Source organism: Chelonia mydas, chromosome 8 (assembly GCF_015237465.2).
Source record: "Chelonia mydas isolate rCheMyd1 chromosome 8, rCheMyd1.pri.v2, whole genome shotgun sequence".
NCBI classification, from domain to species: Eukaryota; Metazoa; Chordata; order Testudines; family Cheloniidae; genus Chelonia; species Chelonia mydas.
In genome coordinates this window covers 51,880,831-51,896,852 of record NC_057854.1, presented here as the reverse complement: position 1 = coordinate 51,896,852, position 16,022 = coordinate 51,880,831, and the positions used below count along the sequence as shown (strand labels likewise).

The window sequence follows — 16,022 nt, the reverse complement described above, 5'->3', positions numbered from 1 at the left end:
TGACTAGAGGATTGATGGCATCAAAATTGTGTAAAAGATGTCTTTCCTTTGCCCAGAAGTATGAAGGTAGGCTTGCATTAGGCCTGATCACTGTTTTATTGGTGACAATGAGTAAAAGACGGATGTATCAGTTCTACTGAGTGGGCCATTTGTGTTTTTCTTTGTACCTCAGGGAAGCGTGGAAAGCGCTGGGAGATTCAAGTCCCCACCAGGCTATGCAAGAATACATTGCCACAGTGAAGAAACTGGATCCCAGTTGGAATCCTCAGGTAGGATAAATGGAAATAAATAACATGTAGAAATCAATTAAACACACTTTTATTGCACATGTGAATATTTGCATCAGGTCTTCATCTAAAAGAGCTCCAGGAAAATTTAATTCACTGTACAGGAAACATAACTTATTAGACAGATGAGTTTTAAATAGTATTTTAGCCACCAGGTTTATTACTTTTCGGATATTTAAGGGTTTCATAGTCTGGTGTATAGGCATTGTCTCTTTTTAAGAGGACAGTTCTTTTAACAGGTATCTCTTTTAACTGGGCACCATTATAGCATCAAAATACAGTAGTCTCTACAGAGTGTTTGACTTAGAATTACAGGGAACTGTGGAATGTCTACATCCTTTTTATACACCTTTTAAAAATACCTACTTCAGGCATGTTGATTTTATGACAGTAGAAAATTTGTGGTTCTGTTGCTCCTCCACCTTAGGAAAGAGAGTTCTTGTCTGAGCACAAGACTTGGAACTAAGAACTTGAGTTTTAATTCTGGTTTTGAATTCTCCTGTGGCTTTAGGGTAGATGTGAAACTTCTGTGGCTCAGCTTCCCTGTCTGTAAAATGGGGATACTAATGCTCCTCTGTCTCAGAAGCATGCTGTGAGAATTAGTTAATATTTGCAAAGTGTCTGGAGGATGAAAAGCATTATAGAGCATCTCCAGAAAAATAACTCTGAACTGTACAATCCCATTAACATACAAAAGTCAGTGATTTGCCATGCTCTGCCTTACATAAAATCTTGTCTAACCTAAAACATCCATGCAAAATAAGGAAAAAATCCAATAAATATCGATCAGTTAAAAGCCTGAATGAACAAAAACACCCTGCAGCTCAAGTAGTATTCATAAAGTAGGAGGGGGAACCCTTTCTATATCCTTATGGATGCAATTGCTGTAATGCAGCTTCTGTTGATAAATAGAAATCTTTCCATTGAAATGTCATGGAGTGTGGCATGCTTGTCCTCTGCTGGTGGCCAGTTCTGATTTTTATGGTAGTTCTCTGCAGCAGGAATCTAGGACATGAGTTCAAGAATTGACTTTGTTTTTCAAAATGTCTAAAAATTGAACCATGCAGTAAATGAAGGAGCTGGAATTCTGGCACTATTTTTCCTGACAAAGAATGAGTGCGCCTGAGCATGACTGCTGCCCCCAGTATCCTGCGCTGCACATATCTATCCCTGTCACTCCTCAGTGGAAGGTGGATAAGCAGAAACCAGCATATGTTCTGGTCACGCTAATACAGCTGTTGGAGGTACTTTCATTGGTTGCAATATCTATGAGGTGAAGAATTTAAAGGGCACCGTCAGAAGTGCTAGACTTAAAAATGGACCTGTCTTGATTATGCCAATTCAGAGCTCTTTCCTTGAGGAGTCAATCATGACATTTTCTTTTGTGTTCTTTCAAAAGTAATTTTTAAAAAAGCATGTGAATTCAGTACTGGGAAAGGGTGTTGAATGGATATCTCTGGAGTCTGAACTCCTCTATTCACACAGAGAGCAGGCATTGTCCCCCATCCAGCCCATTGACCGGAAAGGGGAATTCAGTCATCTACCTCATTTAATCTTGGTGCCTCTGGGACTGCTAATAGTGGTAGTGATTTTTGCATTGTGGATCCTGGTCCACTGGGAACTGAACTGAGATCAAAGCCCAATAATATATTGGTGAGAAATTTTTTTAAAATTGTATTTGTAAATGTTGTGTGACTTTGAGAGTCCTGTCAGGAGAGAAACTGGCTTGGTCTGTATATTGGTTCAAAGCATTAGTGCACAGGCTTGTTTACTGAGAGTTTCACACTCATCCATGCATTCTTCTTTTACCTGCTTTTCTTTTTTATGTTTTCAGTCATAGAAATGTTTATTTGAAGGGTTTGGGGAGCAATGATAGACTCTGAAAGGGAGCCACTCTTAAGGCAGGTAGGGCCCAAAATGTCTTACCTTGCCAGTTTCATCCAGGAGTGAATGCCTGTCTCCAGCAGATTTTAGTATCCTTACAGCTTTGAAACCACAAAAGGGAGTGGTTTGAGGCTATATCGGTTTCCTTTTCAATAGGTGTTTTGCTCTAACATTTCAGCAGATCTAAGTGTTTTAGACTCATATGTGTACCTGTGAATTCTTTCTCAAAACTTTAAAGATAATAAGCATTTTCTGTTTGCTTTCAGAACTCCAGGTATAATGATAATGAAAATGATGTAGGGATAATAATGTAAGTCTTCTGGCTTGATGTGCATTCCCCATAACTTAGACTCTTGAATTTCATATCCTGATTGTATCCCTTGCCTTGCAAACTGTCTGTGAGTGAGCCAGAAATCAGTTGAACAAGGTGGGAAGGTTCTGCTTTGGAGGAAGGTGGTCAAAAATAGAATGGGGAAGAGGAGAAAGTTGCTACGTTCTGCAGCACTTGTGCAGGGAGAGGGTGTTAAGAGGGAGAGAATTATTAATTAGTACGTTAAACAGCAACCTCTTGTCCCCATGGTATTTTCCATTAATTGTCTATTGTTTAACCAAGTTAGTAATGGTACACAGGAGAACCAGTCCTCCCGTTCTCTCATCTCTCTGGTGCTGATCTCATGCCATCTATACTCTGATTTTGTTGCACCAGATTCACCTTCCTGCAGCCACAAGAGGGAGCTCTGTTCATTATAATAACTAAGGTATATTTGTCATAGAAAGGTGATAAAATAATAAAGTCTTCAAATTTTAAATTGAATTTTAAAAAAAGATTTGTGTGTACAATAGTAGGTGCTTAGTCACTGTCTCTTTCCTCCTTATGTGATCAGCTGCTAGGCCGCGTCTCTTAGGTTTTCTTCCATTATAAGTAGATTGTGAATAAGAAACAATAATTGTGTGTGTCTGATGGGCTTTAAGAGAAAATATAGGGTCTCTTATTAGGAATATGAAAAGTTTAGCTGTCAACATTAATTAAATTTGCCAGCATTTTTTAAAAAAAAATAGAGAGTTATCAGGTTTTAAACTTCCCTTCAGAGTCCATTCCACAGCTTAATATGTTTCATTATCAGAAAGCTTTTTTGATGTTCACATATATTTTCCCTTTAAATTTTCATAAAAACATTTTAAAAAATGTGCTAACCTTAGTTCTCAAGGGTTTTATGATGCCATCACAAAAATTCCTTTCAGATTTAAAACGAAAAGCTTGTTTTAAAATAAATAAATAAAAAAATACAGTAGAGGAATTCAGAGATTGTACAGTCCCCAGTTACACAATGGTATGGGGTGGAGCATGGAGGAGTGACAGAGGGGTCCCTTTTGTGCCAATGCAGTCAATTATATTGTGTACATCTCTTCAATTGACTAGGCTTTATAAGGGATTATTTATTCCCTGCAAATCTGCAATGCATAGAGGTACAGACCACAATCTGTGTGCCACTGCCCACAAGCAAAGTTAGGGTGCCTGCTGGGTTAATTGCTTCTCATACCAAGATGAATAGCAGCACGCTAAGTGCTTGGCACACAGTTCATGCAATAAAAATAAATAATATAAACAACTCCATTTCTTTTAGCTCTTTCTTCAGTTCAGATCTTCCATTTGTCTCCATTGGCTGAAACTTTGGCACTTTATGACTCTAAATTCTTCTTCTTCCCATTCTTATGTTGCAAATCTGTCTGTTGCCATCACTGCAGCTCTTCCCACATACAGCATAGAGCAGAGGTAGGCAAACTACGGCCTGTCCTGCCTGGCCCCTGAGCTCCCGACCGGGGAGGCTAGCTCCCGGCCCCTCTCCTGCTGTTCCCTCTCCCCTGCAGCCTCAGCGCACTGAGCTGCCAGCGCTCTGGCCCGCTGCTCCTGCCAGGCAGCGCGGCAGCGTGGCTGGTTCCGGTATGGTAAGGGGGTGGGGAGCAGGGGGTTCTGGGGGGCAGTCAGGGAGCAGGGGGCTGTTGGATGGGATGGAGGTTCCGGGGGGGCAGTCAGGGGATGGGGAGCAGGGGGAGTTGGATAGGGGGTCGAGGGGCAGGGGGTCCTGGGAGGGGGCAGTCAGGAGTCAAGGAGCAGGGGGGTTGGATTGGTCGGGACTTCTGAGGGGGGCAGGAAGTGGGAGGGTGTGGATAGGGGGCAGGGGCCAGGCTGTTTGGGGAGGCACAGCCTTCCCTATCTGGCCCTCCATAAAGTTGCGCAACCCCGATGTGGCCCTCAGGCCAGAAAGTTTGCCCACCCCTGACATAGACTCAGTTTCATCTTTGCTAAATCCTCCTGCAAGCCTGCCTTTCTTCTTGCCTCAACTATTTAAGTTCCTTTCTGTGTGACCTCAAGTCTCCAGCAACAGGAAGCATGATCACCTCTCCCTCTGCAGGATCTGTGTCTGAACTGAGAGTAGTATTTATCTGGCTTGGGTTTTGCAACATGGAAATGAAACATTTGAAGGGGAAATGTAAACCACAAGTGAAACATAAAACACATTTGCCCTTGTAGTGGAGACCTTCCACTTGACCACACATATTGCCAGTTTTTTACATCACTTGTGGTTTACTAGCTTGTGAATAAAATTTTACGCATAATGCGAAACTTAGAATTCCTCCTGTGTAATAAGGAATAAAGTCATCAAAGTCCAGGGAAATGTCTGCACACTGATCAGGCAAAGCAAGAAGATAGCTCTTGGTTCCAGAGGAGCCCAGGATTCCCAAATCTTGGTGAGACTAGATTAGTATCCCCCTTCCTGAGCCCTCCTGGGTCTTGAAATTCCAGTGCTGAGATTTTCAGGGAATAAATGTGCATGTATTTTCAAACTGCTGGTCTATGCTGTTTTTAAACTCTTTCGATGCACTCTGTGATGACTAAATGACGTCAATAAAGCACTACTAGTGCTGTGTTGTTAGTGAGCAAGTGCAGAGCACAGAATTGAAAGCAGCCACCAGAGGATCACTGAAGAGAATAAACAACCCTTCTGGTAAAAACAGAAACACGCTTGAAAGCAAATGAAGTTGCAGGAATAACATATTGTTGCTACAAGCACAGAGTAGACCTGTAAAACAGAGAACTTGTATGGAATGAATGTTAATTTGGTTGAACTCTGTTTCTGCAGAATGGGCTGCAGAGGGCAGTATTTCATAACACAGCCGCCAACTACTAGAGTGTTTATGGGTTTCAATGTGTTCTGTAACTATTCAAATAGCCTTTCTTCACCACATTTAAAATGTTATTCTTCGCTTGCTTTTACCTAAACGTGTGTAAGAGAGAATTCACAATTCAAGGATATTGTGAAAGTCTGGAGAATCTCTTTCTTAACCATTAAAAAATGGGCTACACTGTGAATCTAGATTCTGCAGGAGGAGCTGGATATTATTGATGTAATCTCAGGAAATGTTCTAGTAACAAATGATACAGCTTGTTTTAAATTGGTTAGTGTTTCATATTTATTAGACGTTGGTCCGAACGAAAACTCCAGCCCCAAACTTAGAACCTCTATAATGACCCAAACCAAAACTCTGTATCCCAAATATTCCAACACTTGGGGTTTGAAATCCAGATCTGAATTTTATAAAGCTTGGTTTTGGTGCTCAAATGTGGCCTGTTAGAAGAGTTTTGAGCAACAAATTCTGACTGAGTTTCAGATTTAAGGTTTTATATTGGGCCCCTGTCTAACAGTTTATTAACAAATGGGTAAATCAGGCTAATGTTATCCTTCTGAATCTGCAAATTTGTAACTTGGCATCCTAAATAGAGAGCACTTTTGTATTGGAAGAATTTAAGTAAATAACTTAAGTAAATTTTATTGAAAAAGCTGTGGCCCATAAACAGTATCAGAGCACCCATCATGCCTTTCCAGTTTGTCTATCACTCAAACCCTTCACGTCCTTACCATCATGTCCCGCCCCGATAAAAAAATGGCTGGACCTCCTGCCACCTCTGGAGGGTGAGGAGCCCTGGTGGGCCAGCCTATACTCCACCCTGGTTCTGAGCCCACCGGGGACATCAGTTGGCGGCTCCTTCGTGGGGCCGTGAGCACAGGCATGTACTTGGCGGGGTTCACCCCTATCCCAGACACTGCCCCTTTTGCGGCGTGAGGGAAACCCTGGCGCACACATACTTGGAGTGTGCCAGGCTGCAGCACCTATTCCGGCTCCTCATGAATATTTTGTTAGGTTTTTGGTTGCACTTTTCCCCTCACCTCCTTATCTATGCATGCCCTATCTGTGGCCCCACAAAGTCACGGGACCTCCTCCTTGTCAACCTCCTCCTGGCCCTGGCTAAAGTGGCCATCTATAAAACCAGGGTGAGGAGGTTGGCCGATGGAGTCTCCTATGACTGTGGGGCCTATTTCCGATCCTCGGTCCGTTCACGTATCTGGGCAGAGTTCCTCTGGGCCGCATCCACTGACTCCCTTGACGCCTTTGAGGAGCAGTGGGCGCTGTCCGGGGTTCTCTGCTCGGTGTCCCCGTCTGGTTCCCTTCGTTTGACCCTTTGACCACACTCCTGGAAAAAAAAAAAATCACTCAAACAGATGTCACCGTCTTAATCTGGCCAAGCAGCCACAGTTTGCAGTCAGCAGTGAGAAGCAAAGTGGTTTGGGAAGGATTACAATGGGGGTGGGGAGAGTAGGGGAAAGATTTCTTAGGTCTGTGCCTAATGTGAAAATACCATTGATTACGTTCGTCCTATATGTTTGTTTTTCTGGGATGTGAATATCTCTTGTTTATGGTTTACCATCCAACAGGAAAAACTAGCTCCCTTCAGTAAACTAAGCTACTTCTAGCATTCCATGCATGTAAAGCCTTTGAAAAATAGCAAGCCTGTGGGGCTTTTTAAATTAATGATCCAATTGAAATGTCAGAATTTGGTCTGACATCCTTTGGTTAGCTCACCTGTTTGTGCCTTGCTGTTGTGGCACATATATATGTGGGGTTCCCCTGTCACTCAGATCCCTGCAAATCCTTTAATTAAGGATGGAGTTTCCGATGCAGTTCTGAACTGCTTGGATTTTGTTTTTTAGTGTGTTAGCTCTTTGTGTTTAATTCACTTTTTTATGGTAATGCCTGCTTTTGTATTTTTATCTGAAAATTAAATCAATACTTCATAAAATATCAAAATCTGTTACTGCGGTGTTGCAAAAACACATACACTGTTAATAGGAAAATACATAATAGATGCTTTTTAAAGTTAAATAACTTATATTAATGCTAAAACCCCTCTTAAAAACTGACTGTAATTTTTAGAAGTTTGCTTTAATTGGTAACTGGGGGTGGAGGTAAGGGGAAGCACCATAAACTACCAAAAAACTTGCTATATTCACCATCACCACCCTGTATGATCTCATTTTTAGCCATCTTGTAATGTGTTTTAAATTTACATCTGAACTGATATGTGGCAAATTTCATCCCAATGTAAATTAAAATGGCTGAGTTATGAATCCTTCAAAAGCAGTGTTTATAATGGAATATAGCAGCTGACTTGCAAATGTGGTATTAAAACTGGTACTGCAGTGCCAGCCCACACCAGACTTCATAGTGCTGGCAGTTTGACAAGCTGATTCATGTTTAGGGTTTTGCTTCTGTTCTCCAGTGTTCAAGCAGATTTTCAGACTGGTATTTTTGTGGTTCAGCACCATGAATCCATTTGGTTGGATTATCTGCTGCAAGGCCCAAGACTTTAATATGCAGTGTGATTCTCCACCCTCACTATTTTTATGCCAGCTGGAAGAGGAGTGTTCATACCTCTGGTAGTTAAGGAAGAATGTTTCTGGAAGAGAGTGTGTGTGTGTAATTAGAGGAGTAAATCGAGGCTTCATCTTACAGGAATCTACAAAGTGGACAAGATAGGGATGAAGTAAAGGGGGAGATCCTCACCACAGACCTCCCAGTTAATGTGCAGCAGCTCTTTGTCAGTGCACTGCTTTAGAACATTAGTAGACCTCATACTAACATTTCAGCTGGTGGGATGGAGATCTCATGACCCCCTGCAGCTACAGGTTCGGTAACCTTATGTGAGCTGGCTTTGCCCAGTGAGGAAGACGTCCATGGTTATTTTAGAATCCTAGCTGTGAAGTTAGTTCCTTTTGGTTGTAAGCATAGTAGTGTATGTTACTCCAGACACTCCTGAAAATACTTTTCTTGGTGTTAAAGCAGTGTTTCTGGAGTGATTTGTGGGAGACCAAAAGAACTGTGATGTTGAATGTGACCCATTTTGTTTTACGCAACTGAGAACAATGCAGTTCATTTGATGTAAAGGTTAAGAATTTGTGGACCTTTTACAATGTGACTGAAAATGTATTTTTAAAAAATCAACTCATACTGTTTCATAAGGCAACATAATACCACTTCACAAGTACTAGCTACTCACAACACCTGTGCAAGGAAGGGAAGTAAGTTATCAAGCCCACCTTAGTGATTGGGAAACTAAGGGAGATGCCACACAAAAGGAGCCCATGTTATCCCCAAGGTATTAGGCTGTTACACTAATGAAGGGTTCATATTGCTAAAGACTGAGGCCCTGGTACTGCTGCAGGGTCCCTGTATAACCGACTGGTGACTAAAATGCTAAATGTCTGATTTCAGCAATTGGCCAGAAATGTAACAGCTCCTGTAAAGGTGAACCTTGTAACAGGGAATGTCTGAAATTACTTCCAGGTCTGAATAACTAAAAAACCCCTTAACTTTTTCTAAGTCATACTCATAAACAAAGCCGCTCACAGATACCATCAGTTGTCTGACTGGACCTTTCTTCATATATGTAACTGCATTTTGTTCATAATTTTCATCATGATAAAAGGATTAGTTTAAACCTCCACTCCTTTCATTATGTGGGAAGTATAATGTTACCCACATGAATTTAATTTAATTTAAAGTTTAATGGTACAGTCTATACTTTTTTAACTTACAGGTCTTGAGAACATCCCTTTTTAAAACAAATTGTCTTCTGTCATATGCATGCTAGTTTTAAAATAAACTAACACAGATTAGTGGCCACTTAATAATGGACAACAGAAGTCTTCATCCACTACTGTGAATGTAGGGATGTACCAATAAATGGAAGAGTTTAAAAAAAATAGTAGAATGATTTGTCTTTGTCTCTGTAACAATGTCAGTGGGAAACAAACAGGCAATCATCCTTCATGAATCTGTAGTCTAAGATGGAGGTATCTAAGGTGCAGTACTAGGGCTGAATATGCATTGTTCTAGCATGTAGAAATATTGTTATATGCCATGTATCAGGGTGGATTTGATTTAAATCACTAGTCAGGAAGTCTTGATTTAATCATGGTTTTCTACATAAAAGTGCATTCTTGTTGGTTGTTATAACCTTAATACATATTCTTCACAACTCAGAGATAGATGTGGGTTTCATTTTTAAAAGGTACACGCTATACATTTTTAAAGAGTGATTTATTTTGAAAACTTTTCAGATTAGTTTTACAGCTATATCAGAAAATGAATGACTGTTTGGTTATTTCATTTACCAAAGGTAATTGAAGCAGATATTTATGAAGTCATTGGGAGGTGAACTATGTCCAATTCAACAGATTAATCACTAATATTTGGAGGATTTTCTTGCCATGCTGTATTAGGAGGAGAACATCACCAGACAGACATTTAAATTGTTTTATTTAACTAAAGCAACAATGTTAAGTATTCTGGATTTTTTTCTTCAACAGCAAACATATAATATTTTAACAAAACAAGCATATGTCCCTCGCTTCTCACATTTATCTCCAGACTTCTTCTCCTTGTCCAGATCTATTCCGCCCCCAACAATCGTCTATTCAGTGAACTTTTTGAAACTTTGCACTTTTAGAGAGAGATAAGGGATTGACTCTGTGCACACAAATTTGAAGAGGGACAATAGAGTTGAGGTCTGTTATTTCTCACCTCTATGTATTATTTATTTATTTTAAAACGTTTTTGCTGTTAACAAGCTTGTTACCTCTGGAGACACAAATCCACAGTTTGAGAACTGCAAACCTAAGCATCTTTGATAGTATCTTCTAGACTGAGCCCTATTGGGTAGATAGAAAGATTCACCTAAATAATCTATACAGAAGCCTGTGGAACCCCATAAGATTGGGTCACTAATCCATGAACTATTGGAACTCATTTACAAAACTTTTCTTAAACATTACATGAATATATTGTCTCATAATTAGAATTTATAATCCCTATTCCATGGTGAGATATCTTTGAGCTATAATGTACCTTAATTAAAACTATCTTTAGGGTTTTTTCCTGCAAAAATCCGATTTAAATAGGAAAAAAAAATTTTTTTTAAATCATTGATTTTTATCCACCCTGCCATGAATGCTGTATTTGTGGGGCTGTCAGCAGTGCTGTTCTAGGTGGCTTTCTTTTCCTGCAGCAGGCAGACATACTGACAAATGGCTGACAATTCTTGTCACTGGAACCACAATTTACAATGAAGCATAGAAACAAAATGCCAGACTTGGATAGGAGTTCCTGCTTCGCTGAAGTCTGGTTCTAACCCCAAACTCCATATACACAAGAGGACTTAAATGATGAGATAGTGTCTTATACAGTAAATATAAACAAAACCGGAATTGGTTAGAGTATATTGCATGAATTTGTGGGCTGTTTTGTGTTGTCTTTTATTTTATGTCTCCATAGAAATTTATGGTCTGCCTTTTATTGCAGTCCTCTTTCAGGCTGTTGATTGAAATACAACACTGCCAGTTTGTAGCCTGCATTTTATAAAGGTGTGAATTCGGAAGCCAACCAGCAGTACAAACAGTTGTCCAGATCAAGACTGCTGGAAACTTCCTTTGGTAAAATTCTGCTTCTGTATATTGGTTCTTTTAGTTTCCATGTTCTGAAACCAATGATAGGAGTCCATTTCCTTGGGAAATAAGAGTCTAAGCCCTGGTCTACACTGCGAGGTTAGGTCGAATTTAGCTGCGCTCAGACGATTTTATAAGCAATGCTTCGACACAACCAACCCCGTTCCGTCGACCTAAAGGGCTCTTAAAATCGACTTCTGTACTCCTCCCTGGCGAGCGGAGTAGCGCTAAAATTGACCTTGCTGGGTCGAATTTGGGGTAGTGCAGACACAACTCGACGGTATTGGCCTCCGGGAACTATCCAGAGTGCTCCAATGTGACCACTCTGGACAGCACTTTCAACTCTGATACACTAGGCAGATACACAGGAAAAGCCCTGGGAAATTTTGAATTTCATTTTCTGTTTGGTCACCGTGGCACGCTCAGCAGCACAGGTGACCATGCAGTCCCCCCAGAATCGCAAACGAGCTCCAGCATGGGCCGAATGGGAGACACTGCATCTGATTGTTGTCTGGGGAGAAGAATCTGTGCAGGCCGAATTCTGATCAAAAAGAAGAAATGCTAATATACCAAAATTGCACAGGGCATGGTGGACAGAGGCTACAAAAGAGACACACAGCACTTCTGTGTGAAAGTTAAGGAGCTCAGGCAAGCCTACCAAAAGACAAAGGAGGCAAACGGTCGCTCCAGGTCAGAGCCCCATACATGCCGCTTCTATGATCAGCTGCCTGGCATTCTGGGGGCGGGGGACCCTACCATTACCCCACCACTGTCCGTGGACACCTGCAAGGGGGGAGTCTCATGCAACAGGGAGAAGGATTTTGTGGATGAGGAAGAGGAGGAGGAGGAGAATGTGCAGCCGGCAAGCGGTGAATCCATTCTCCCCGGCAGCCAGGACCTTTTCATCACCCTGGAGCCACTACCTGCTCAAGGTGGGATCCCGTACCCTGAAGCTGGAGAAGGCACCTCTGGTGAGTGCACATTTGTAACTACAGTACAGGGTTTAAAAGCAATTGTGTTTAATGTTTGATTTGCCCTGAAGAATTGGGATGCATTCGCGGCCAGTACAGCTACTGGAAAAGTCTATTAATGTGTCTGGGGATCCTCCAGAGACATCTCCATGAAGCTCTCCTGGAGGTACTCAGAAAGCCTTTGAGAAGGTTTCTGGGGAGGGCTGCCTTATTTTGTCCTCCACAATAGGACATGTTACCGTGCCAAGCCAGTAGCAAGTAGTCTGGAATCATTGCAGCACAAAGCATGGCAGCGAATGGTCCTAGGTTTTGGTTGCATTCAAGCAACATTTGGTCTATATCTTTCTGTGTTAGCCTCAGGAGAGTGATACCATTCATGGTCAGCTGGTTGAAATAGGGAAATTTTTGTAAGAGAACAGTAAAAGTACCCTGTTCATGCTGGGCTGTTTGCGCTTGGCTAAAAGGGATCACCCTTGAGAATAGCCACGCGGAGCGGGGAGGGGTGAAGGGATCATCCCAGAGAATAGCCACGTGGTGGGATGAGGAGAGGTGTGTGCTGCACATCCACCCAAAAATTGCAGCCCCTCCTTCTAAATGGCAAACCCAACCGGCATTGCTTGCTGTGGGAAAGGATGGTGTTGCAGTTTGAAACCATTCCCACATGTTATGAAGGCGGAAGAAGCCAACCCCGCATACCAAAAGGCTTACCATGGCTGCCTGGAAACAAAATTCTGTTGCCCAGCCATGTGTAATGTGTCACCATACCGGCAGGTGCTCAATATAGAAGGCAAAATGCGACCTTGTACCTAAAGCCCATGTGCTGTCTGCTGTGAATTGCTTGATTCACTGTGAAAGTGTCTCCCTTTTGTTCTCAGAAATGTATCATCTTAATTTTACTCTCCCTTTTTATTCCCCTGCAGGTGCAAATGTTTCTGTGGTCCCCCTATCATCTCCGTCCGTGAGGTGATCACAGATTAGAAGGTGAAAAAAACGCACTCGCACAGACGTTTTCTCAGCTCATGCAGTCCTCCCGCACTGATAGGGCACAGCTGAATGCATGGAGGCATTCAGTGTCAGAGGCCAGGAAAGCATTAGGTGAGCGCGATAAGAAGAAGCAGGAGGAGATGCTGAGGCTAATGGGGGAGCAAGTGGACATGCTGAGGCATCTGGAGCTGCAGGAAAGGTAATGAGCACAGACCGCCACTGCATGCACTGTATAACCGCCTGCTCTCCTCCCCAAGTTCCATGTCCTCCTCACCCAGACGCCCAAGAACGTTGGGTGCGGGGGAGGCTCCGGGCAGCCAGCCACTTCACTCCAAAGGATGGTGAAGCAACAGAAGGCTTTCATTCAAACTGTTTTGATTTGTAGTGTGGCTACAATAAGCAATGTAGCCTTGTCCTTCCCTCCTCCCCGACCTTGTCAGGTATCTCACTCTTTGATTAATAAAGAAAGAATGTATGGTTTCAAAACAATAGTGACTTTATTTCCTTTGCCAGCTGTGATTCAAGGGGGGGGGAGGATGTTTGGCTTAAAGGGAATTAAAATCAACAAAGGGGGCAGGTTTGCAGCAAGGAGAAACACACACAACTGTCACACCGTAGCCTGGCCAGTCATGAAACTGGCTTTCAAAGCCTCTCTGATGCGCAGCATGACTAGCTGTGCTCTTCTCGTCGCCCTGGTGTCTGGCTGCTCAAAATCGTCTGCCTCAACCTCCCACCCACAATTGACTGTATAAAATTGCTTTCTAAAGATTGACATGTATAAAATCGACCTAATTTCGTAGTGTAGACATACCCTTAGTTGGCTCTCTGGAGAGATAGAAATGATAACAGTAACTGAACATGAAATAGTTTAGAGAGAAAAAAATAACTGATTAAATCCTATCAGATCCTGCTTGGAAACATATTGTCTAGCAGCCAACGAGTTGTCTCGTTGGCACTTTAACTGTATGCTCTACACCATTTCAAAGCTTTCTGGGGATGCCTGTTAAAAAATAGCAATGATGACTTTAATAAACTAAGAGTAGAAATGTTCATTTTTAGCTAGTTGAATGTTCAGATGAATTCAGCTGAATTCACTTGTGTTGCTTGATCTCATTAATTAATAAAGGTATCATGTACTGCCTAAAATATATTTTTTTACAAAAAATAACAGTTTAAAAAATGGTGGCATTCATGTGACCTCTTAATGCTGACTGCACAGTCACAGCATGCCTAGGTGTTACAACTGCCTGGCATCCTCATTCTTGGATGTGTCAGTGATGAGCTGAGCTCCAGGTGAGTATGAAATTTCTGCTCTTTCAGATCCCCTCTGGGTGCTTTCAGTGAGGGTAATGTGGAACACACAGGTGGATGCAGAAATTGAACATAAAAATGGCTCCAGAGAATTGCACTATTAGAGAGTGTCACTGCTGTAAACATATTCTCTAGTGTGGTAAGGCAGAGTCTCTTCCCTGTTTTCAACAGAGCACGCAAACGTTGAGTTCCTGTACACACTCGTCCTCCTGTCCACGGTTTGGCTTTATTGGTGACTTGTAAAGAATAACCTAACAAACCAAAGGCTAAGCTTACTGAGCTTGGGTTTCCCTGCATGACTCTTTCATCCCTAGCTCTCTATCTGTTTGGCCCAAAGAGTCTCCTTTATATCCTGTGTTTTAGGTTAGTGGGCCAACTTTTTAGTGGCTCAGCAGTAATTGCCATGAACTACAATGCAGCATTTTAGTATCTGGGTCTAGGTTGACTCAACAGAAGAGCCCTACGTTCCTATAGAGGGTCTTAATCTGCCACCCTGTTGCATCCAGGTGTAGCTTCTCCCCACCAATTAGTTACTGATAAGTGGACAATTCCACTGAAATCTGATCTTTCCTTTTGGTTTCTCCATGTATTTGTAGTAAAGTTTTTAATGTATGTGAACCTGAGGACTAACTGGAAGAAAAAAAAGGGGGCGGGGGTGGACAGCAAAAGTCTTAAATAGTGAAATTTCTGTTGAACATTCTGTGTGCCAAGTTCTGTGGAAGTATGTAACATTACCTATTTGGCAAATCCACTTTTTAAGTTGAGACATCTAGAAGCTCTCTCTTATATCTACAATAGTTCAAGCCTTGATATTTTTTTTTTATTTGAGAAAATGATATTGATTAAATATAAGGTTGTGATTGTCGAAGTGTTTGGCCACTGACTGATGGAGTTTTGTTGTTTTTTAAAATAGTGGCAGTCTGATTTTGTAAACTGTGTGCAGAGATCATGTCTGCTTTTGCCTATCATACACATGTATGTGAGTGCAGAAATTAAAGATGCTGGCATCTAATGTCATAAACTTGATGGATTTACATAAATTGTTGGTTTTTGGTAATTTTTTTTCTGCAGTAGAGCTAGAAACTGTTAAAAGTTTGACCTTTTTTGTAGATGTTCACAAGTATCACGTCTGGTTAAATTAGTGCAGTGCACTATTAGCAGAGCCTCCATGTATTATGTCATTCCGTGGTCATGGAATTTCCTGCAGAATCCATTTCTTGTTGCACAGTTCTGCTCCAGAATCTAAGCTTTCATAGTTGTGCGCGTAATTGTAAAAACATAGACTGAGGCCAGGTCTACACGACAAACGTATATTGGTATAACTACATCGCTTAGGGGTTTGAAAAATCCATACCCCTGAGCAAGGTAGTTATACTGACCTACTTCTGATGTAGACAGATTAGGTTAGAGCTTCTCTTTTCTACATAGCTACCGCCTCTTGGGGAGGTGGATTTACTATAACGACACGAGAGATCTCTCTTATCAGCATAGAGCATCTTCACCAGATGTGATACGGCTGCATTGCTGTAGCATTTCTAGTGTAGGCTAGCCCTAAAGCACTGCAGCAGTGCAGCTTCAGTGTTATATGTGAAGACAAGCCCTTAGTGTAGAGGTGTGTGAACTACGGCCCGTGGGCAACATCTGGCCTGTGGGACCATCCTGCCCAGCCCCTGAGCTCCCGGCCAGGGAGGCTAGTCCCTGGCCCCTCCCCCGTAGCTCCGGCAATGGTAAGGGAGCGGGGG

The 16,022-nt window shown here is 42.0% G+C and overlaps 1 protein-coding gene across 2 annotated transcripts in view; it reads left to right on the top strand.

Moving 5' to 3' along the window:
* Window positions 1–16,022, top strand: part of ACBD6 (acyl-CoA binding domain containing 6) — a 140,213-nt gene that overhangs the window by 13,177 nt on the left and 111,014 nt on the right. For both annotated transcript variants that reach the window (XM_007061152.4, XM_043553034.1), the window contains exon 3: window positions 173–269. In XM_007061152.4, the coding sequence (XP_007061214.3) occupies window positions 173–269 (97 nt within the window). The remainder of the gene's footprint in view (window positions 1–172; window positions 270–16,022) is intronic.